This window comes from Notamacropus eugenii, chromosome 5, assembly GCF_028372415.1.
Source record: "Notamacropus eugenii isolate mMacEug1 chromosome 5, mMacEug1.pri_v2, whole genome shotgun sequence".
Taxonomy (NCBI): Eukaryota; Metazoa; Chordata; class Mammalia; order Diprotodontia; family Macropodidae; genus Notamacropus; species Notamacropus eugenii.
Window position 1 is genome coordinate 77,209,797 of NC_092876.1, and position 19,685 is coordinate 77,229,481.

The window sequence follows — 19,685 nt, forward strand, 5'->3', positions numbered from 1 at the left end:
CTCTTCATTTACATCTATGCAAAGCTAAGTGTTTTTCTGAAACTGGTATTAGCTTCACTTTTGTTCATATCTTTCAGGCTCTAGTATCTGATGAATTTTGGGTACAAAATAAAAATCCACAGCAGTTTTTTATGTAGAAAAACAATTTATTCCATTATAAGCACTTACAGTTAGTCATGGACAGAAACAGGCTGCTGGTTGGACAAGTTACCCCAAAGGACATCATATAAAACGAGCGGTCAAGGACTAATTCCATTTGTGTGGGGTTTTGTTGAAAAAAAATTTTTTTTTTTAAAGAAAGGAAAAAGGAAGAAAAGAAACCATCCAGAATTTTAAAGCCCATGTCAGCTACCAATTGCTGTTGTATTTTCAGATTACTGGGTAGTCTACCAGTGGTATATCTGTCAGGTAAAAACATACACCTTTATAACCTGGTGGTCCCAAGTTAAAACAAAAATTCACAGAAAGGAAAGAAATAATATGAAAACATAGTTCAAGAAATACACTAGAGGGCAAAACTATATGAAGTGAACAAAGATATTTTGCAGGTACAGCTACAACATTTCACATGGCTGTTTGTCCCCCACCAGATGAGAAGTGGAGTAAACAGTCACTAGGGAAGAAAAAAACATTCAATAAAACAACAAAAACTTAATAAGAAATTTTGACTGGTTGCAGAGGAAACCAGCAGGGGTAGGCCAGTCTACAACAGGGATGATCTGTACCCTAGAAGGTTAGCCATGCCAGTTTTAGTCTTTGAATCTCTATAAACAAGGGAAATAGTTCGGACGTCTTACAATGCTAATACCTCAGTGGCTCAGACCCCTCACTTGGATATAAATCCTACCCCATTCTAATTTTATTTAAATTAGCCTGAAAAACTTGCAGTTATAGCATAGGAAGAAAAATAAAACACTCATGGTCCATTTCCTGTGGCTAAATCAGATTTCAGAGCTGAATTTGCTCATAAAAAGTTCTTGGAAAAAAAAATTAAATATGGGTCTGTGGCTCTGCTGAGTCAACCCCCCTCCCCCCAATAGTTAATAGTCAGAAATCATTCACTCTCTGGGTTAACAGGTACCTACAGAAGAATGTCTGGAGAAAAACAAGTCTGTCTCAAAACCAGTGTTATCAATCTCAGGTTGGGAAGAAAGGGGAGTCTAAAAATCAGCACCAGTGCAGATATGTCTAGGACCCCTGTCCCTCTGGATCCACGCTTCCTTCAGGGTCTTCGTCATTGTATATGTTCTCAGCCTGCCCCCCAAAAAACAACACAAGTTAAGAGCACAGAGGGAATATAGGATTTTTCTCTAAGACAAGTTTCCCACCGAAATGTATCAGATTATTTTTATAGATAATAGCTTCAGCAGTTTCTTCCAGATAACCAATACCTTCAAGCCTATTTATTTTTATAGGAACTATTCTAGACCCCAATTTATAAACCAGGTAAATCAGGAAGTGCTCATTTGCACCCCAGAAGGCCATACACTGGGGCCTTTTTAAATTGAAAGCTCCTCTCCATTTCATGTTATAATTAAATTGAATTAACCTTCTACTTTTAAGGGACACATTTAAATAGATAAAGCAAGGCATAATTCCTTAATAACCGACCATTTAAAACTAGGGCCATAATCTACATAATGAAAAGGACTAAAGCTACTCAGGAGTTTTATTTCGCTATTAATGGTGTCTCAATACATTCAATAAGACACTGCAACTTAGTGTGTTTACTATTTAACAACATTTTCCAAGGTTTTTCAGCAATAATTTCATTAGTCTTCTCAAAAGCAGAATTATCTGGACTGAGCCATTAAAAGCTCTGGCCAATACCACAAAGTTTGTTGGTGGAAAAGCCTGAAGAACAAACCCCAATCTTCCAGGTTTTTGTCTCTAGATACTAGACAGGTGAGGGACAAAAGGTTTCAGAAAGACAAACATATACTTCAGCTCGCTCACCCTGCCAATCTATCTGCTTCCCCTCTCCCCATCCCCCATCCAAGACAATGAAAAACACTCACCATCTGCCAGACTTGCATGATATTGTCTTCTGATACAGAACAAATAACCCAAGGTTCATTGGGGTTCCAGGAGAAATCTGATATTTTGGCAGTGTGACCACCATGAATAAACTAAAAGAAGGAAAATTAGATATTAAAAGCTCACAGAACCAAGTTATTGGTTAGTTCAGAGTACTTTGACTACAGAAACCTACCAATAATTCTGGTGGTCCATCTTCTGCATCTTCTGGTGACTGTTCTTCTCCAATTTTACTGCAGCAAAAAAACAAAATAAGCTTCACATTACACAAACATGTAAATGGACATCTATTTTGATAGAAGAAATTGAAATCCACATGATTTACCTCAAGTCCCAGACATTTAGCCTGCGATCAGTGCCACTGGAAGCCAAGATAGTTTCATTGTGGGGAGACCACTGAACCTGAATTAAGGAAAGAAAGACGTAGGAAAGGTAAGAATTAGAAGCTTGATGGGGAAAAGAATTTCAAGTTTTCCAAATATTTTTTAATAGAAGAGTACTAGAGATTTTTAAATTAGGTCATAGGATTTTAGAGTTTGAAGATACCTTAGGGGTGATCTAGTCTAACCTCCTCATTGTCCAGAGGAAAAACACGAATCCCAGAGCAGGAAAGTGATTCACCCAAAGTTGCATGAGTAGCAAATGGAAGAAGAGGGATTTGAATATCAAAGGTTAATTTTTTTTAAAAAAGGGCAAAATGTAGAAATGTTGCCTTAAGATTCTCCTCCAACAAGGCATCTGCTATGCTTATGGTAACATCATATAACATTCTCTGGGAGAGGCAATCACAGAACTGTTTTCAACAATCCTACAAATGTCAATATCAAGCAAAGCATAAAAAAAAGATGTCTGAGTATAAAAAAGTATCACTGCCAGAAGGATGTTTACATAAATTCCAAATGGAAGAAACTCTCTACACATGGTTAGGGTCTTTTAAATGTTCCTATTCGTAGATTCAATTGTGCTCCTTCTATCAAGACCCAGAATATCACAGGCCTCCTCAGTGAAATCTACAGCCACAGAAAGGAAACCAGTTCAACATTCCACACAGGAAAGAATAAATGATATGCAGTTAAGGTTTGATATGACTTGGTGGTAGTACATCAAATTAGTCTAGCAATACATGCATCTGGGACAGTCACTAAAGATGAGCTGGGTCCAGAACTGAAAAGTTGCAGAGGTTGAGGGGATGGATTGACTTTAGGAAACTGAACAGTGCTATCAACAATCCCAAGATGCTCCCTGACATAAAACCCTACTTTTAAAATCAGAACTCTCCTCATGAGGCTATATATGGTAGTAAATCATAAAATGCCACATTATCCAAAGACTGAAATTATGGGAAACTCAAAAGGATCAACAAAGCTTCATTTAAGATGTGGTATAAATATATCAGAAAATATATATTATGAGAAAAGGAAGCCAACCAGCCACATAGTAAAAGTAAGAGATGAGGTGTAAAACATTTCCAAAGGACTCTTGATGCAAAATGCCATCCACATCGAAAGAACTACAGAATTGGAATGTAGAATGATGCAGACTATTTTCTCTTTTGTTATGTTTTGTTTTTTCTCATGGTTTCTCCCTTTCATTTTAATTCTTCTATGCAACATGACTAATATGAAAATGTGTTTAATAAGAATATAGATGTAGAACCCAAATGAGACTGCATACCATCTTGGGGAAGGAGAGGGGAGCAAGGGGGAGAAAATTTAAAACATATGGAAGTGATTGTTGAAAACTGAAAACAAATAAATTAAAAAAAAAAAAGATGATAGGTGGACAACCTGAGCACTGGTACTAACAGAAGAAATGTTCTGATGCCTCCTCTATCAACGGATTAGTTACAAATAATTTATGAAAGTATGTATTTATGGCATTATCAGTCAAGAAATGGCTAAACAAATTGTGGTACATGAATGTTATAGAACCTTACTGGGTGTAAGAAACAATGAATACAGAAAAGCACCTAAAGACCAACACAAGTGATGTAGAGTAAAATAAACTTGACTAAGACAACAATATACACAATACCTACAGCAATCTAAACAACAATGAAACCAGAAAGAAATCCAAAGTGAGTGATACAAAAATCTAAAAAACAAAACCAAACAAAACAAGAAAGACTCCACGGAAAAAGGATGGCAGGGGTGGGGCAGTCCGCAGTGTTGGTCACAGCATATACTTTCAGACCTTTTGGATGCATGCTTGGTCTTGATGATTTTTGCCCCCTCTTCTTCCTCTTTTTCTTAAGATGTTTGTTATTAGATAGCTATCTGGGAGGGGGTAAAGAGAGGGTCACTGGGAGAAACTCCAGTACATAAAAATAACAAGGGTGAGACTCCCACTACAGTAAAGTAAAGGGGTGGATGGACTAGTGGAAAAACGACCCATCCAGCTAAGAACATGGATCCACAAAAGGATAAAGGCATTTTTACATTAAGAAATTCATCCTAAGTCTATATAATTGTTTTATAAAAGACCACAATCTATTCTATGTTCTGTTAGTCTTGCAACAGTCAAAACTATAATTTACGGAGAACAATGAGGGCTGGAATAGTTAGAAAAGCTTCATGAAGGAAGTAGGGCTTAATCTAGGCCTTGATGGAAAGGTAGGAAAGCAGAATGGGGAAGCAAACAAAGAAAGTTCAATGGAATATTCATATCAGACATTATGGGCTAGGAAAATGATAGTAAATACAAATTGGACAGGCACTGTGGGACTAATTCACAAATGGGGCTCAAAACAGAACTAAACCACAGGATCTTAACATTTATATAGAAGGTAACAGTGAACTACTCCAAATTTTTGTTGTTGTTTGTGCAGGTGAACGACATCAGAGGCAGCAGTTATGGTGCTAAGAACACTGATTTGGAGTCAAAAGACTTGGGTTTGTTTCTAGATCTATTACTACCTGTGTCCTTTTGGGTCAATCTCTTCATATCTCTGGGCTTCAGGTTTCTCATCAATACAACGAGAGGGTTGGTTTAGATTACATCTAAGGTTCTATTTTCTAGCTCTAAGTCTATGATCCTAATGAATGTGTTAAAAGATAACTGGTGAGCAATACTCAGAATCAGACCTGGACTTCAATTTATTTTCAAGTTTACAAAGTGATTTTTATACAGTGTCTCAACAATTTTGTGAAATGGGTACTACAAGCATTATCGTAATTACAAAAAATAATGAAATGAAGGCTCAGATGAACTAAGTGACTGATCTGTGGTTACACACTCATGTCACATGTAAAAAGGTCTGGATCCAGGTCTTCCCAGCTCCAAGTCCAGCATTCTATCCACTACACCAGGTTGTCTTTAGAGTGAATTGGAAGGAAAGGAAGGGCAAGTCGGAGAGGAGTGAGAAAAGAGGTAGTATAGTTTAGAAGATGATACGGTAGAAATGCAGATGTGAAGCAACATAAACAAAATGAAATATTTTTTTCAGTCCAATGCGTGGATTTTTGTTTCATCTATATTTATTTGTTAGTGACTAGCCTAGGACTATCTACCTAGAAGTGAGAAAAGTATAGGTCTTTTAATCTTTGCAATCAGTAAGTATATTGAAGAGCCAGAAGTAATGCAATTGTAGATGCTCAGTGGAGACCATCAATTTGCACAAAGCACCAACAGCTGAATCATGAACTAAGAGAAAAAAAGTGCTGGGGAAGGGTAGAACAATGTCCAAACTTTACTTCAAACATCAGCCTTAGGCTGAATGGCATGAATTAATAAAGAGAAACTCCCAGAGGATATCCCAATAAAACAAATGAATATTCTAAACACACACAATTACAAATGCCTGAGAACTGGCACAAAAATTCTTTTGCTTTTTCTCCATTTCCTTCTAGATTATCTGTTTCTATTAATTTCTCCCTGGTCTCTGTTCTGTTACTGCTCTGCAGTACAGTTAGAAATGAAATGTGGTTTCTCCAGTTTCTTTTCTCTTTAATAGTCTGGTCTAAATGTTTTACCTTCTTCAGAATAGGATCAGTTTCAGGCTAGAGACCACATCTAGCTTGATTCAAATGTTTCAACCTCTGTCTACAGTCATTAATAATTTATATTTATGACGCCACTAATGTTTATTTATCCAATTTCTAGCCATCACTTTACATCTGGATTAATCCAATAGCTTCCTTCTTTGATATTCTCTCTTGGGTACGCCCACAGGAAACAAAACAACACAACAACAAACAATTAAGCCAAAGCCCCATCCCTGGGGAAAAAGCCTTTTGAAAAAGTATAATTCCTTCCACAGCTCACAAACAACATCTTCAAAACAAAAAAAGCAGAACTGATCCTGACACAAATGCAAGCACATCTGAATGTGATATAGCACCACTTCAAGAACCTGTTATTTCACTGGTGTTAAGTAATAACTCATAACATGGACTATGATCCTTCTAGAGGTTAGCAGTGTCTTAAGAGTCATGGTAGCTGAAAGTTCCTAATGTTGTCGCCAACTTGGTAAATTAGTTTCTTTGTGCTTAATGAGGCTTGTTCACAGAAAACACAAATGAAGTGCATCCCTGGGCTAATGTTCTAAGTCTATCACCAGAGGAGAATATGCTTGAGTTGACATGGCTTTTAAGAACCTTAGGGTCACTCTGATATCACAATGAGGCAACAGCAAGGACTTAGTATAGAAGAATTAAATTAGAACTTTGTTTTTTCAAAACACTACCACAGGGAACTAAAGTAACAAAGCTTTCCAGGAAAGCCCTCTGCAGGTTTATTTATGTGGGACAAGATAATCTGGCTCTTATTCACAAGTGGAAAATTTTCCTTGGGAACATACTTTGCAGTGTAAAGTTGGAATTGGAAGCTAGAATTTCTTCTGTTACTAAAATCCAAGGAAGATCCCCAATAGTAAAGCCATCATTCTTACCTGGAATATTTCATCCTTATGTGACTCAAAGGAGTGCAATTTCAGTTTCAGATTTCTAAGATCCCACAATGCAACTGTCTAGACATGAGAAGAAAAGCAAAGAAATAATTTCACAAAAAGAGGTAAACATATAACAACAACAACAACAACAAATCTGTATTCTCTAAAAGACCTAACAGCCTATTCAACATAGGGAATTTTGGAAGAATTCATTCTATGCATTTAGGTAAGAAAAATTAAAAACCAAACACCTTACCTTATCAGCTGATCCTGTGGCAAGAATGAACTCACTGTAAGGATTGAAAGAGAGACAATTTACTTCGGCAGTGTGGGCATCCACTGAGTGGCTTGGTTTAGAAGTATTGTTTGACCGTGTGTCCCAGCTACAATCAAAGGGAAGAAACAGAGCAAAATATCAAGTTTAAGATTGCCTAAGTGTAAGTCATCTAAATGAGAGAAAATAAAGGAAAAATCAAGTTCTACATACATCATAAGCTTCTGATCATCAGCAACTGATCCAAAGAGAGATTCATGGAGCAGGTGCCAAGAAACATCTTCGACTACTGCCGTGTGTCCTGTGAATATGGTTTTTGCATCCACAACTTTACCTTCCTTTGGAACTGCACTTATGTCCCACAAGCAGATGGTCTTAAAAAGTAAAACAAATTTTTAGAAAGAAGAATCCTCACTACCACATCCCCTTGTAAAAATTCAAATGACTAATCCCAGTTTCTCACTAAGGGAGGTTTCAGGGGATGAGGAAGATACTCACATGATCATCTGATGCACTAAGCAAGTGTCCACTGAGATTTGGGTTCCAAGACAGCCCATAGCCCTCCTTTTGATGTCCACGGAGACGCAAGTCTGGGTTACATTCCCCAGAAGGGTCTGCAAAAGGACAAATTAGTCTTGTCACTTTTAGCCTATGCTGGGCAATGGAAGGACCATGGCCAAGAAATTCATTCTTTTTGGAAAGCTTTTCTTCCAATTCAAGATCTTCATTCATTAAATCTCACACACACCCCCCCCCCCAACCCTCAATCTCCAAGAAGAATACCCTGACTAGACACACAATGTATATGCAACAGAAATATCAAATTCCTTTTGACTACAGAAGATTCCTTTTTAAACAGAATGGAAGAATCTCTAACTACATACTGAACACAAGATGCTAAATTATGCAAAATATAATTAGCAATTAGGTTAGACTGAAAAAAACATAATCCCACAGTGACTCATTATTTGGAGAACTTTCCTCTGGCACTAGGCATTTCTCCCCTAGTTGAACACATAAGTGCATCTATATGGAAAAGAGTGTACCTGGTTTTGAAGGGTGCTTGGTGTAGTCGAAAACAAGGACATCACTGGATGGAGTCTTTGTTGCAATGATGCAAGGATTTTGGGGCATATAACGGGCCCTGTTCACTTCGCCTTCATGGTTAATCTTGATTTCAATTTCAATTTTCCCACTAACTGAGCCAAAACCTCCAAATTCTGTAAATATAGGAAAAAACTACTGGGAGGATGTCAAAGCAAGAAAAAATACTATACATGTGCTAATCAAGGATTAGCAAGGCTAGCTTCAAAGTGCCCAGTATCATACTAGAAACAGTCATAAAAATCTTAGTGAATGTTAAATGTTGAAAATTAATCATTTAAAATCAAGAATACTCTCAATTTTACCACAAAGAGGCTCTTAAGAAATCAGACGAAAACATTTTTGAGAAGTTGTGAAACACCAGAGAAATATCACATGTTAGCATTATTATTGTTAAAGGATGCTAAGCACATGAAAATAGCTATTAAAAATTACTCTTTCCCCCGGTAATTCCCAATTACTGACAATTTCAATTTGAATGTTCTGTTTATATTCTTCTATGTACATTAACTCACAAAAACAAGAAGACTCATTTTTTCTAAGGTAATTCTGCTGTCCTGAGGCAGCAGGTGGAGCAGTGAAAAGAGGGCTGGGCCTGGAGTCAGGAAGTTGTTGTTCAGTTGTTTTCAGCCACGTTTGACTCTATGTTGACCCAATTTGGGGTTTTCTTGGTAAAGACACTGGAGTATTTCCTCCTCTAGTTCATTCTGCGGATAAGGAAACTGAAGCAAACAGGATTAAGTGACTTGCCTAGGGTCACACATAAGTGTCTGAGGCCAGATTGGAACTCATGAAGATGAGTCTTCCTGACTCCAAATCTGGCCTCAGATACTTATTAACTGTGAGATCGTGGGCAAGTCACTTAACCTCTGTTGGCCTCAGTTTCCTCAACCGTAAAATGGGGATAATAATAGCACTCAGCTCAAATGAGACAACAATTATAAAGTGCTTATCACTGTACATAGCTGGTTGTTAATACATGCTTATTCCCCCTGCTGGAGATAAGCAGAACTACCACAACCAAACTGACTTCCCTAGCTTCCAAGTTATATATTCCTAGCTGAAAAAAATCCAGCAAGCAAGTCCCAGATGTATCAAAGCTGCTTATCTTTATGGATTATTATAAAATGCTTTAAAAATCCTTCACAAGTACAGAAATGCACACATGTATCAATCAGTGTGACATGGCGGATAACTACAACCTCCGGAAATTTACTTGATAAGATTCTTCAACAGCAGCGTGATAGTGTTTCCTCAGCTAACTGAAGGTCCAGAAATGCTCCATAATCAAACGGTTGCCTTTGATTTAGATGACTAACAAAATTTCTAGTAATCTGGCTACAATCTCCCCACAGAAGAGACACACAAATAGGACATGTTACAGGGACTATCTGAAAGAGGTGACTAACATTACAATGATCCAGTCAATGTTGTCTTGTAAAGTTTATTTCTTGACAAAAGGGACACAAATGTGGAATGTCCAGTAAAACTTGCATCTCCTCATAGAAAAGGATCTACATGTGCAAAGATATTAATGGTAGCCCTTTTCGTGGTGGCAAAATATTGGAAATTGAGGGAATGTCCATCAATTGGGGAATGGCTGAACAAGCTGTGGTATATGAAGGTAATGAAATGCTACTGTGCAGTGAGAAATGATGAACAGGCAGATTTCAGAAAATCCTGGAATGACCTATATGAACTGATGCAAAATGAAATGAGTAGAACCAGGAAAATTGTGCACAGTATGAGCAACACTGTGTGATAATTAACTATGAATGACTAAGCTCTTCTCAGTAACACAATGATCCAAGACAGGTACAAAGGTCTCATGAAGAAAAACATTATCCATATCCAGAGAAAGAACTGATGGACTCTAAATGCAGAATGAAGCATATTTTTTTCATTTTTATTCTTTTTTGTGCTTTTAAAAAAATCTGTTTCCTTTTTCACAACTGTGACTAATATGGAAATTTATTTTACATGATAGCACATGAATAAACTATATCAAACTGCCTACCATTTTCAGAAGAGGGGAGGAAGAAAATCTGGAATTCAAAAACTTGTAAAAATGAATCTTAAAAATTTTCTTGACATGTAACTGGGGAAAAAACAGAATAAGATTAAACTTAAAAAAGAACTTGCATCTCCTTGATAGGTCTCTCTGTTATCAGATGTAGAAGTCTTACTCCTATAACTACTCCCTACTGCATCTCGAGAAATCTAAACGTCTGGAATGATGAAGGGCACACCATACTCATCCTGATACTTCTTACAAGACTTTTAATGACGCTGCATGTGATAAAATCTGATCTGTTTTGCACAACCTCTGCAGCTACCGAACATTTCCGGTGTCTCGGGGCCCCTCAGGCCATGCTCGCTTTCTCCTAGCACACTCCCACAACAGAGGGGACGGTCTTTCCACTTTCTCTCATTTTCTACACAAAAATGTGCCAACAGGCCATGGTCTGCACCACCTCCTAAAAGATCAGGCAGTAGAAGCTGTCTTCACTGTAGGACGTGGACAGCATCTCAGTCATGATGTGACGATGGCAGGGACCTGATTCCCTGTGCACACTGAGAGGAGGGGGTGACGAAAGGGGGGGAAGGAGGAAAAGGAAGAAGAGGTGGACCCTAGGAAAAGAATTTAAGAGGAGGGGCCCAGTGCAGCAGTCACGGCCACTTCGCCCATGTCAGATGCTAGGGCAGATGATTGTAAGGGCCTAACTTGACATTTTTATAGTGCTTTAAGATTTGCAAAACACTTTAAATACATTATCTCATTAGACCCATAAACCTATGAAGGGGCTATTATTCATGGTATTATTCCCATTTTATGGCAGAGAAAACTTAGGCATACAAGTTGTGATTTGTTCAGGGCCACAGAGCAAGAATATGAACCCCAAGTCTAGCACACTATTCACTATTCCAAGCTCATTCTCTTCCTGAGCACCTACTTCTTTCAGAGTGCTCTGCTAGGAGCTGCAGATGCACTATACCTGTCCATGGCGCCTATACTGAGGAGGTTAGTTGAGGAAACAAAACAAAAACGCAAGACACAGAAACAATAAAAACAGTTCATGACTACAATAGCAGCGTTTGTCATTAAGTAATATATGATTTCCGTTTCAAGACCTTAAAGTACTAAAAATCTTTCAAATTCAAGACCATAAACACTGTGCACAGTCTTCAGAAATTACAGGCTCCCTCTTCTGTATAACTCTCAAAGGTTATGCTATGAAGCGGAGGCTTCAAACTCATTTCTTGTTGGGGGTGTAAGCTCAGTTCCATGTGGACATTCTCGGGCGGGTAAAGGTGAGGACTTCTAAACCTTGGAGTTCTCATGAGGTCCCCCAGGGAACAGCAGGGAATTGAGGTGTGAGACTGAGCTATCTCGTGCATTTCCACCTCTTCCCATGGGAAACGTGATGGGAGAGAGCATCCCCGCCTCGAGATTGGCCGGGATCTGAGCACACCTATTGTTATCTAACAGGCACGGTATTCAGGTGCAAACTATGCGGCAGGAGAGCTTAAGTAGGGTCAGGAAAGCCTGAAGGCGCTCTTCGAGCTGAGGGGCCCTTAGAGGACAGAAGGCCCCTCTTCCCTCTCTCCTCTCTTCGCTCTTCCCTCTCCCCTCTCTCCCCACTTCCACTTCCACTTCCAATCTCTTACTATAAGATCTTTGCCTCCTTGGGAGATTCCCCTCTCTCCTAAGGAAGAGTTCCCCCTGCACATGTAACCAAGACCCTGAATAAAGCCTAACCCTTGTTCGACTCTGGAAAGTCTCTTCTCTCATACGTTTATCCGGTTTGGCCAGCGGAAGACCAGCTGAAGACCTGCAATAGGTAAGGTAAGACTTGGGTAGCCCTCAGGCCTCCAGGCCTGGCAATTTCTCAAAAATTGGACCAGATCAGCAAAACAAATAAAACTATGACAGAACACAGAAAACATTAATTCTTGGTTCTCTTAGACAACACGCCGCTACAGCTTGACATCAAGGATGGAGATGACACAGAAAATAAAAGCTAGTACTCATTTCCTACTATAGCTACGGATTATAGGATTGGCCAAGTCTTCATTATCCTACAAGAGATAACACAAGGGTACACATACTCCACTCCAAAAGCTACCAAAGTAGAAGGTCATTTTTATTGTGGTCATATTACTGCACCTTGGAAGAAAGGTCCTGGAGGGTATGCTATGATATTTTGCATTACGGAGGACATCTGTAGAACACTAAGTTGAGAATGTCAGTGTTAAAAACAGAACTACAGTTCCATAGGTAGCTAAGTAAAACTAACTACTGCTCGGTTAGAGATGGTAGATTCTTATATTACTATTTTGATTCCAGTTTCCCCAAAGACCTTCTAAAGACCTTTAGAATATCTTAACAATAATTAATACTGACACATTTTAAATTCCATCCAGAATGAATTATCAAATTTTTTTTTCAAAATTTAATATTAGTTTTTTATTAACTGTATAACTGGGAGAATACGAGATGATGTTCCTAAAACACGATGCTAAAAAAGGAAACAGTTCATATCTTTATCTGTAGTGAAAATTTCCATCTAAGCTCAATAAATTATTTTTAGTTTATAACATTACTATGCCCTAGCAGTTTCTACCATAAACATATGCATTGTTTAATGACAAAAGCAAAACTTTAGCCAGTTTTCACATTTTCACTGCTTTCACTACCAGTGTTTCTTTGAAAATGTTTTATACAATTGCCAGTTATCATTTATCTGAAATCAAATGAGGTCTAGCAGGCTGTAGGTGTCAACCCATCCCCTCGTTAATCAACTGCAGTACTTTGGAAAGAGGCCAAAAGACTCAATTTGGCTGTTCTGGAAGATAAGATGCTTCCCTCTTTAGAGCCATCCAAGAAACTAGATTAATTATAAGGAAACCTCAAACAGAATCACCAAGGTATTCACTGTCAATATAGAGCAGAAGAAAGTGAAAGATACATGTGGTTAAGACCACAAGGACATGAGATACAGTTCCATCTCTCAAGCCCATTCTAAAAATCTCTTGCTGACTTTTTTAATAGTAGTCTAAATCAGCACTTTCTAAACTATGGGTTGCGACCCTCCAAAAAATTTGGCAACAGTAAAAGATTCTGAACCCACAACTCCTAAAAATTAATTAAAATTCAAATGCATAATGAATTCAAGTTGTTTCTGGTGGCATTTGCCCATGTTGCATTGTTCCACTTCACTGCAGCCTTGGTTCAGAACACAAAACTACTTTGCAACTGTGCATGTTCTCAGGCCATGAAACACCAACCAATTGGTGGAAAAATTTTAAGAAGCCCTAATTTAGACTCTAAACTACCATTGAAAGTTAAAGGTTTTTTCTGGTGCCAATAAAACACAGGTTACCCTCCTTGTTTTTCAAGGCTCTAAATAACTGTATTTTAATAAAAAATTTTTTTAAAGTGAACTAGGAAAGCTAAAACTGACTTTCAAAAAAACACTGAAAAAAATACAAACTAGAACACTTAATAATACTTATTTTTTTTTTAAAGACAAGTGATTTCATCAGTATGGATATTCCCTTTACCTAGGCAGATTATAACTCCTCCATACTATTTCAATAACTCCCATAATTACATGGTAGCAATGTTCTGCTGGAAATTTGCCCTCCCTTCTTCTAAATTCCATCTATCTTTTGACAGCACTACTAACCTTCTAGTCACCTAGTTTAGTAATATAAATCATCCTCCACTCTCTCTAAATTCCACCTCTATAATGTCTTTCATTCATGCCCTCCTTCCTTCAGAGCTTCCATGCTAGTTTCAGACTCCTGACTGGTCTTCGGGCCTCCAGCTTCTTCTTTCTCTAATTCATCCTCCATATAGATCCAAAGAAGATAGCAAAAAACACAGTCCTGCTATGTCATTCCCCTACTTAAAAAACTTCAGTGGCTCCCAAATGCCTCTCTGATAAAAGACAAACTCCTTAGTTTGGCATTTAAATCCTTCACAATCTGGCTTTAGTACACCTTCCCAGGTTTACTGAACATTACTCCCTTTCACATACTCTATGTCCCAGCCAAACCAATCTTCTCATTGCTTCCTATACATGACACTTCACTTCCTTTCTCTGGATCTCTTCTTACAGGTTGCTCCCCATGACTGGAATGTTCTCTCCCTCTTCATTTTTCACTTCAGTCCCTCTAGCTACTCTCAAGACTTAGTGAGCTCAAGTGACACATGCTATCTGAGCACTATCCTGATTGCTGCTAGTGTCCTTCCTGACCCCCTGCCAAAATTACTTTAACATTCTGTATTGGTTTGTGTACATTTTCCCCAGGAGAATGTCACCTTCTTCACATAAGGGATTTTGTCTTTATATCACCCCAGGATCCAGCACAGAAGAGGTACTTAATAAATGCTCACCTAGTGAATGAATGTACACTTAGCTCATTTGATCCTATGCCAGAGTCCACTACAAAATCAGCAGGGCTTGCACCCTGATGGGCTACCTTTCAGGAACTCAAACTTCTATACCACAATGAAAAACTGGAATACAATTCCAAAAACCAGGAAGGTAAAAAAATAAATAAAAAGGAAAACATATGAAAAGTAAAAGAAACTACGGGAAAATATAAAAACATTTAAGCTATTGTAACACATGCAGGACTACAAAAATTCAGATTTGGCAGAATTTACCACCAAATTGCACTCAGGACAATTTTCAGGCATATTGATAACAAACTTCCTTTGGCTAGTGGCCCATGACCAAGACACACATAGACCTTGATCACAATTTCTTTCACATCTGGCAGTATGCTGTTAACCAAAGAATTGAAAGTCGAATTGCACAATGATTTTGATGAAAAAATGCTTAGCAAACAAATAGAGTAGAAGGAATATACCTTAGATGAAATAATGGATTACGATCAATACACATCTCTTATAGGAAATATTCAACACGTAATATTATTCCGACTAGACAGGAGGAAAATAAGTTCATCTTCAGTCTGCTGCAAATGACTCAATTTTTACCTTTCTCAAGGAAAAGCTGTTGATATGACACATCAGAAGGACTCAAATCTTATGGCTAATTTTTAATGAATAAACATTGTACTTTTCCTTATAAACTTAACTTCCTTTACACGGAACAATTCCTTTTCATAGAGATTATCCACTTATCCAAATAGATGTCTGCAGCCTTATTTCCTCTATTGTTTGTAGCTTGATAATATAAAACAGAAAAAAAAGCTATATGGCAAGCTGGCTTGTACACCTCAGGGGCTAAATAAACACTTTGTTGAGTTAATATGAAAATTCAGGAGAGGTAAAAGGGATGCCTGCACACCTACTAACTCTTCCTACACTGCTAGCCACACCACTTAACAACAAAAAGAACATCAAATGGGAGTCAAGATGAGTTCTTTTCTGGTCCTGCCATTATATAACTTTGATTAAGTCTAATATTCTCTTGGACAAATTGTCTTCATCTGAAAAACTAGGTTAACACTACCTGCCTTACCTACTTCTCATGGGAGTCATTAACACTGGAATATTTTTAAATGTTTATGTATTATACAATGCAATATATATTATTGACACCCCAGTCCTATCAATGGACAAAAACAATCTACACGTATCTCTGACTTGGTGTCTGTCTCTAATTTATCACTATTATTATGCCAGGATTGGGAGCTGGTAGGAGGGGTCAGTTCTATGACAGAGGTAATGGGTCATGTAAAGGTACACTCAAATGGACATAGTTAAATTTCTCACTCTACTGTAAACCAACAAGGAAATAATACATTTTGCTTTCCCAACCTAAAGAATTACTAGTATATCTTATTTCAACCATAAGGAGCCCTTTTACTAAGTGTTTCCCACCACTCTTGCAAAAATTCATGAAATAAAATGCTGGAAGCAAAATATGTGAATCTTACCTCCTTTCTCACTGTCATAGTGAGAAGCGTCAAATTGAGCATCATCATTGGGGAGCTGCACACTGGCTATCACAAGATGGTTCTGTTCATCTGATGTGTGTGTGCCCAGGACAAGTCGATGAATGCTGAAATCTTTCCCTTCAGGTCTGCAACAGCAAAGCAGGTTACTCTAATTAATCTCTAAGTACTGGGTCTATGAAATGGATGTCTTAAACCTAGGCAAAAGACAGTAACATAACCAGTGTCAGGGTGGAAGAATTATAAGTGCTCCTGGGGTATCCATACATTCTTCTTTTGAATTTTCCATAGTGTGGGCACATGGCAAGCACTTTGAACAACAATCTGACTTTATCAAAGTAATTTGGAGAGAAGTCAAGAAGCCAATGCACAAGGATTCATGCATTAAACAGAGGCTAAATTCTCAGAATGGGAAGGAATCATAGACTATCAGTGAGTTTATGAGATGTTTGAAAAGGCATCTCTTCTAAAACATGCCTTATAAGAAAAGCTTTGATTAAAGATCTCCGATAAGATGTGAACTCCCTACTTCTTAAAACACTCTAATTTCATTTTTTGTTCAGTCATTTCAGATTCTTTTGTGACCCTGTTTGGGGTTTTCTTGGCAAAGATACTGGAATGATGTGCATTTCCTTCTCCAGCTCATTTTACAGATAAGGAAACTGAGGCAAACAGGATTAAGTGACTTGTCCAGAGTCACATAGCTAATAAGTGTCTAAGGTCAGACTGGAACATGAGCTTTCCTGACTCCAGGCTGCATACCTTATCTACTTCACCACCTAATTGCCCTATTTCTCTTTCAGGTTGCTGTTATAGTTTCTCCTTATGCCAGGCCCATGTATTCCTTTTAACAACTTTGACACAATGCTCCTAGTTTATCCTTCTGAGGCCAGAGATCAAATCTAATCCCTCTTCCCCATGATAGCTCTTCAAATGCATATAGCATTGTCACCTCTCCTTTAAAAATTTTTTTTCTTTATTATCATGAACTTGAAAGTTATCTTTTCTCTCTACTAAACATGCCAGTCATCCTACTGTACATATTCAATTGAGGTCTTTTAACATACTGTTTACCCTTCGCTGTTATCAATATTTTCCTTAAAAGGTGGTACCTAGAACTGAACAATACTCCAGATGTGGGCTAACAATGGAGAGTTAAAACAGGACTATTGCCTCTTATTCCTGGAAGTTAATTTCTCTTAAAGCAGACTAATATTATATTCATTTTCTGGATTTCCCATCTCACCACTGACTCAACTTACAATCTGCTAAGATTTTCAGATTTCTTTTTTTAGATTAAGTGCTATTTGGCTACGACTCTCCAATCTTACATTTGTGAAGCTGATTTCTTTAAACTCAAGACTATTTATTTGCTCCCCACTACCACTTTCAGGTTCTCCCCTTATCTCCATCACTCAATAACCTCTTTTCTTTTGAGGTTTATGCTATTCATATCTACCACTCAATCAAAATTCTGGTAGTTGTTGTCTATAGACCTCAAAGAATTTAAAACCTGCCTTACAATTTTCTCTCCTTTCCAACTCCTGCCCTCATACTAGAGGACTTCAGTATACACATTCTCCCTCAAATACCCTAGCCACTCAGTACCTTGATCTATTCACTTCCTATGAGTTACTCCTCTACTCCACACCTCAACCACAAAGATTATCACACCCTTGATCTTCTTAGCACGTTCATGTTCAAGAATTCTGAAATCCCCTTACCCAAACATAATCTAAGTTTTTTACCTCTCCTTCTGCCTTCCCTTATACAACAACACTTTTCATCTGCTCTGTTAACTGCCAATCCCCTGATCCTTCAGTTCTCTCTCAATTCATCTACCCTTCATTAGCCACTCTCTATTCCTCTCCCCATCCTGACTTCCTGATGAATCACTCCAACTCTATACTGTCCTCCTCTCTTGAATAATCCCTAACCCTTTTATCATATCGCTGTGCCCACCTAAGCTTGAGTCTTTGATCACTCCAACCATCTGTTGCTTTCATTCACATGCTGCTGTAAGAAGGTGGGAAAAAAAAAATCATGCAGCTGTTCTGACTAGGCCACTACAAATTTGTTACATGATGAAGCAGGCTTATTCCTTACCAAGGCTAACCCTTCTACTTGTTCAAACAATCGCATCCCACCCCATCCCATTTCCTCCAACTGACTGACCTCCTCTGTGTTCCCCACTTTCAAAAACTTCTTTTCAATCTTTCCTTCCCTATTGGCTCATTTTCTGTTGCCTGCAATCAAGCCCATGCCTCCCCTATCCTGAAAAACAAAACACAACACAACCCACCTTCATTTGATCCTGCTATCCATGCTAACCACAATCCTCTATCCCTTTTGCCCTTGTAGCTAAACTCAAAAAAAGCTTCTACAATAGGTACTTTCACTCTCTCCTCTCATTCTCTTCTTACAATTCAGCTTCTGACTTCATCATTCCACCAAAACGTCTTTCTCCAAAGTTACTGATAATCTCTTAGTTAATAAAAATCCAATGATCTTTTCTTTCCTGCTCTAATCTCTCTGATCTCCAATCTTGAATCTCTAACTGCCTTTCAGATATCTCAAACTGGATGTCCAGTATAAATCTAAAACTTAAATAAATGTCCAAAACTGAACTCATTATCTTTTCCCCTAACACCTCCTCCCACCCCCTACCCTCTAATCTACCTTCCCTATGACTGTAGAGGGCAACAACATCCTTCCAGTCCCTCAGGTTCACAACCTAGGAGGCAGACTGGATTCCATACTATCACTCATCCCCCATGTCCAATCTATTGCCAAAGCCTTTACTTCATCTTTTCAACATTTCTTCTCTCCTCTGACACTGTCACAACTCTAATGCAGGTCCTCATCACCTCACATCTGGACTGTTCCAATAGCCAACCAATGAGTCTGCCTACCTCAAGTCTCTCTCCACTCCAACCCATGCTCCACTCAGCCATCAAAGTGAATTTCCTAAAGCACAGGTCTGATTATGCCAGTTGTCTCCCATCCCTCAAATCTAGGGGCTTCCTAATGCCTCCAGGAGCAAATGCAAAATCAGCTGCTTGGCATTCAAAGTTCTACATAATCAAGGCCCCTCTTACCTTTCTAACTCCCTTACTCCTTATTCCCAACATGTATTCTGCAATCTAGTAACACTGGCCTCCTGGCAGATCCTTGAACTAGATACTCCACCTCTCAGCGCTGGGCATTTTTCTGGTCCATGCCTAGAATGCTCTCCCTTCTTTACTCTGACTACTGACCTCTCTGGCTTTCTTTAAGTCCCAACTAAAATGCTGTTCTGTAACTCCTCTTAATTTCCATGCTTTTCCTCTATTAATTATTTCTGATTTATTCTGTACATAGCTTGCTTTGTATACATCTGTTTGCATGCTGTCTCACCCCTTAGATTGTAAGCTCTTTGAGGGCTGTCTTTTGCCTTGTTTATAACCC

At 38.3% G+C, this 19,685-nt stretch overlaps 1 protein-coding gene and 1 pseudogene across 4 annotated transcripts in view; both read right to left on the bottom strand.

Moving 5' to 3' along the window:
- Positions 1 to 125: 125 nt before the first annotated feature.
- Positions 126 to 19,685, bottom strand: part of RBBP4 (RB binding protein 4, chromatin remodeling factor) — a 24,059-nt gene continuing 4,499 nt past the window's right edge. For all 4 annotated transcript variants that reach the window (XM_072609816.1, XM_072609817.1, XM_072609818.1 and 1 more), the window contains exons 3-12: positions 16,221 to 16,366; positions 8,246 to 8,419; positions 7,698 to 7,813; positions 7,413 to 7,573; positions 7,182 to 7,308; positions 6,926 to 7,003; positions 2,363 to 2,439; positions 2,213 to 2,270; positions 2,019 to 2,129; positions 126 to 1,254 (exon numbers count right to left, since the gene is read on the bottom strand). In XM_072609816.1, coding sequence (XP_072465917.1) covers positions 1,189 to 1,254; positions 2,019 to 2,129; positions 2,213 to 2,270; positions 2,363 to 2,439; positions 6,926 to 7,003; positions 7,182 to 7,308; positions 7,413 to 7,573; positions 7,698 to 7,813; positions 8,246 to 8,419; positions 16,221 to 16,366 — 1,114 coding nt within the window. In that variant the 3' untranslated portion in view covers positions 126 to 1,188. The remainder of the gene's footprint in view (positions 1,255 to 2,018; positions 2,130 to 2,212; positions 2,271 to 2,362; positions 2,440 to 6,925; positions 7,004 to 7,181; positions 7,309 to 7,412; positions 7,574 to 7,697; positions 7,814 to 8,245; positions 8,420 to 16,220; positions 16,367 to 19,685) is intronic.
- On the bottom strand, positions 8,426 to 16,214 carry LOC140504617 (E3 ubiquitin-protein ligase RNF138-like; annotated as a pseudogene).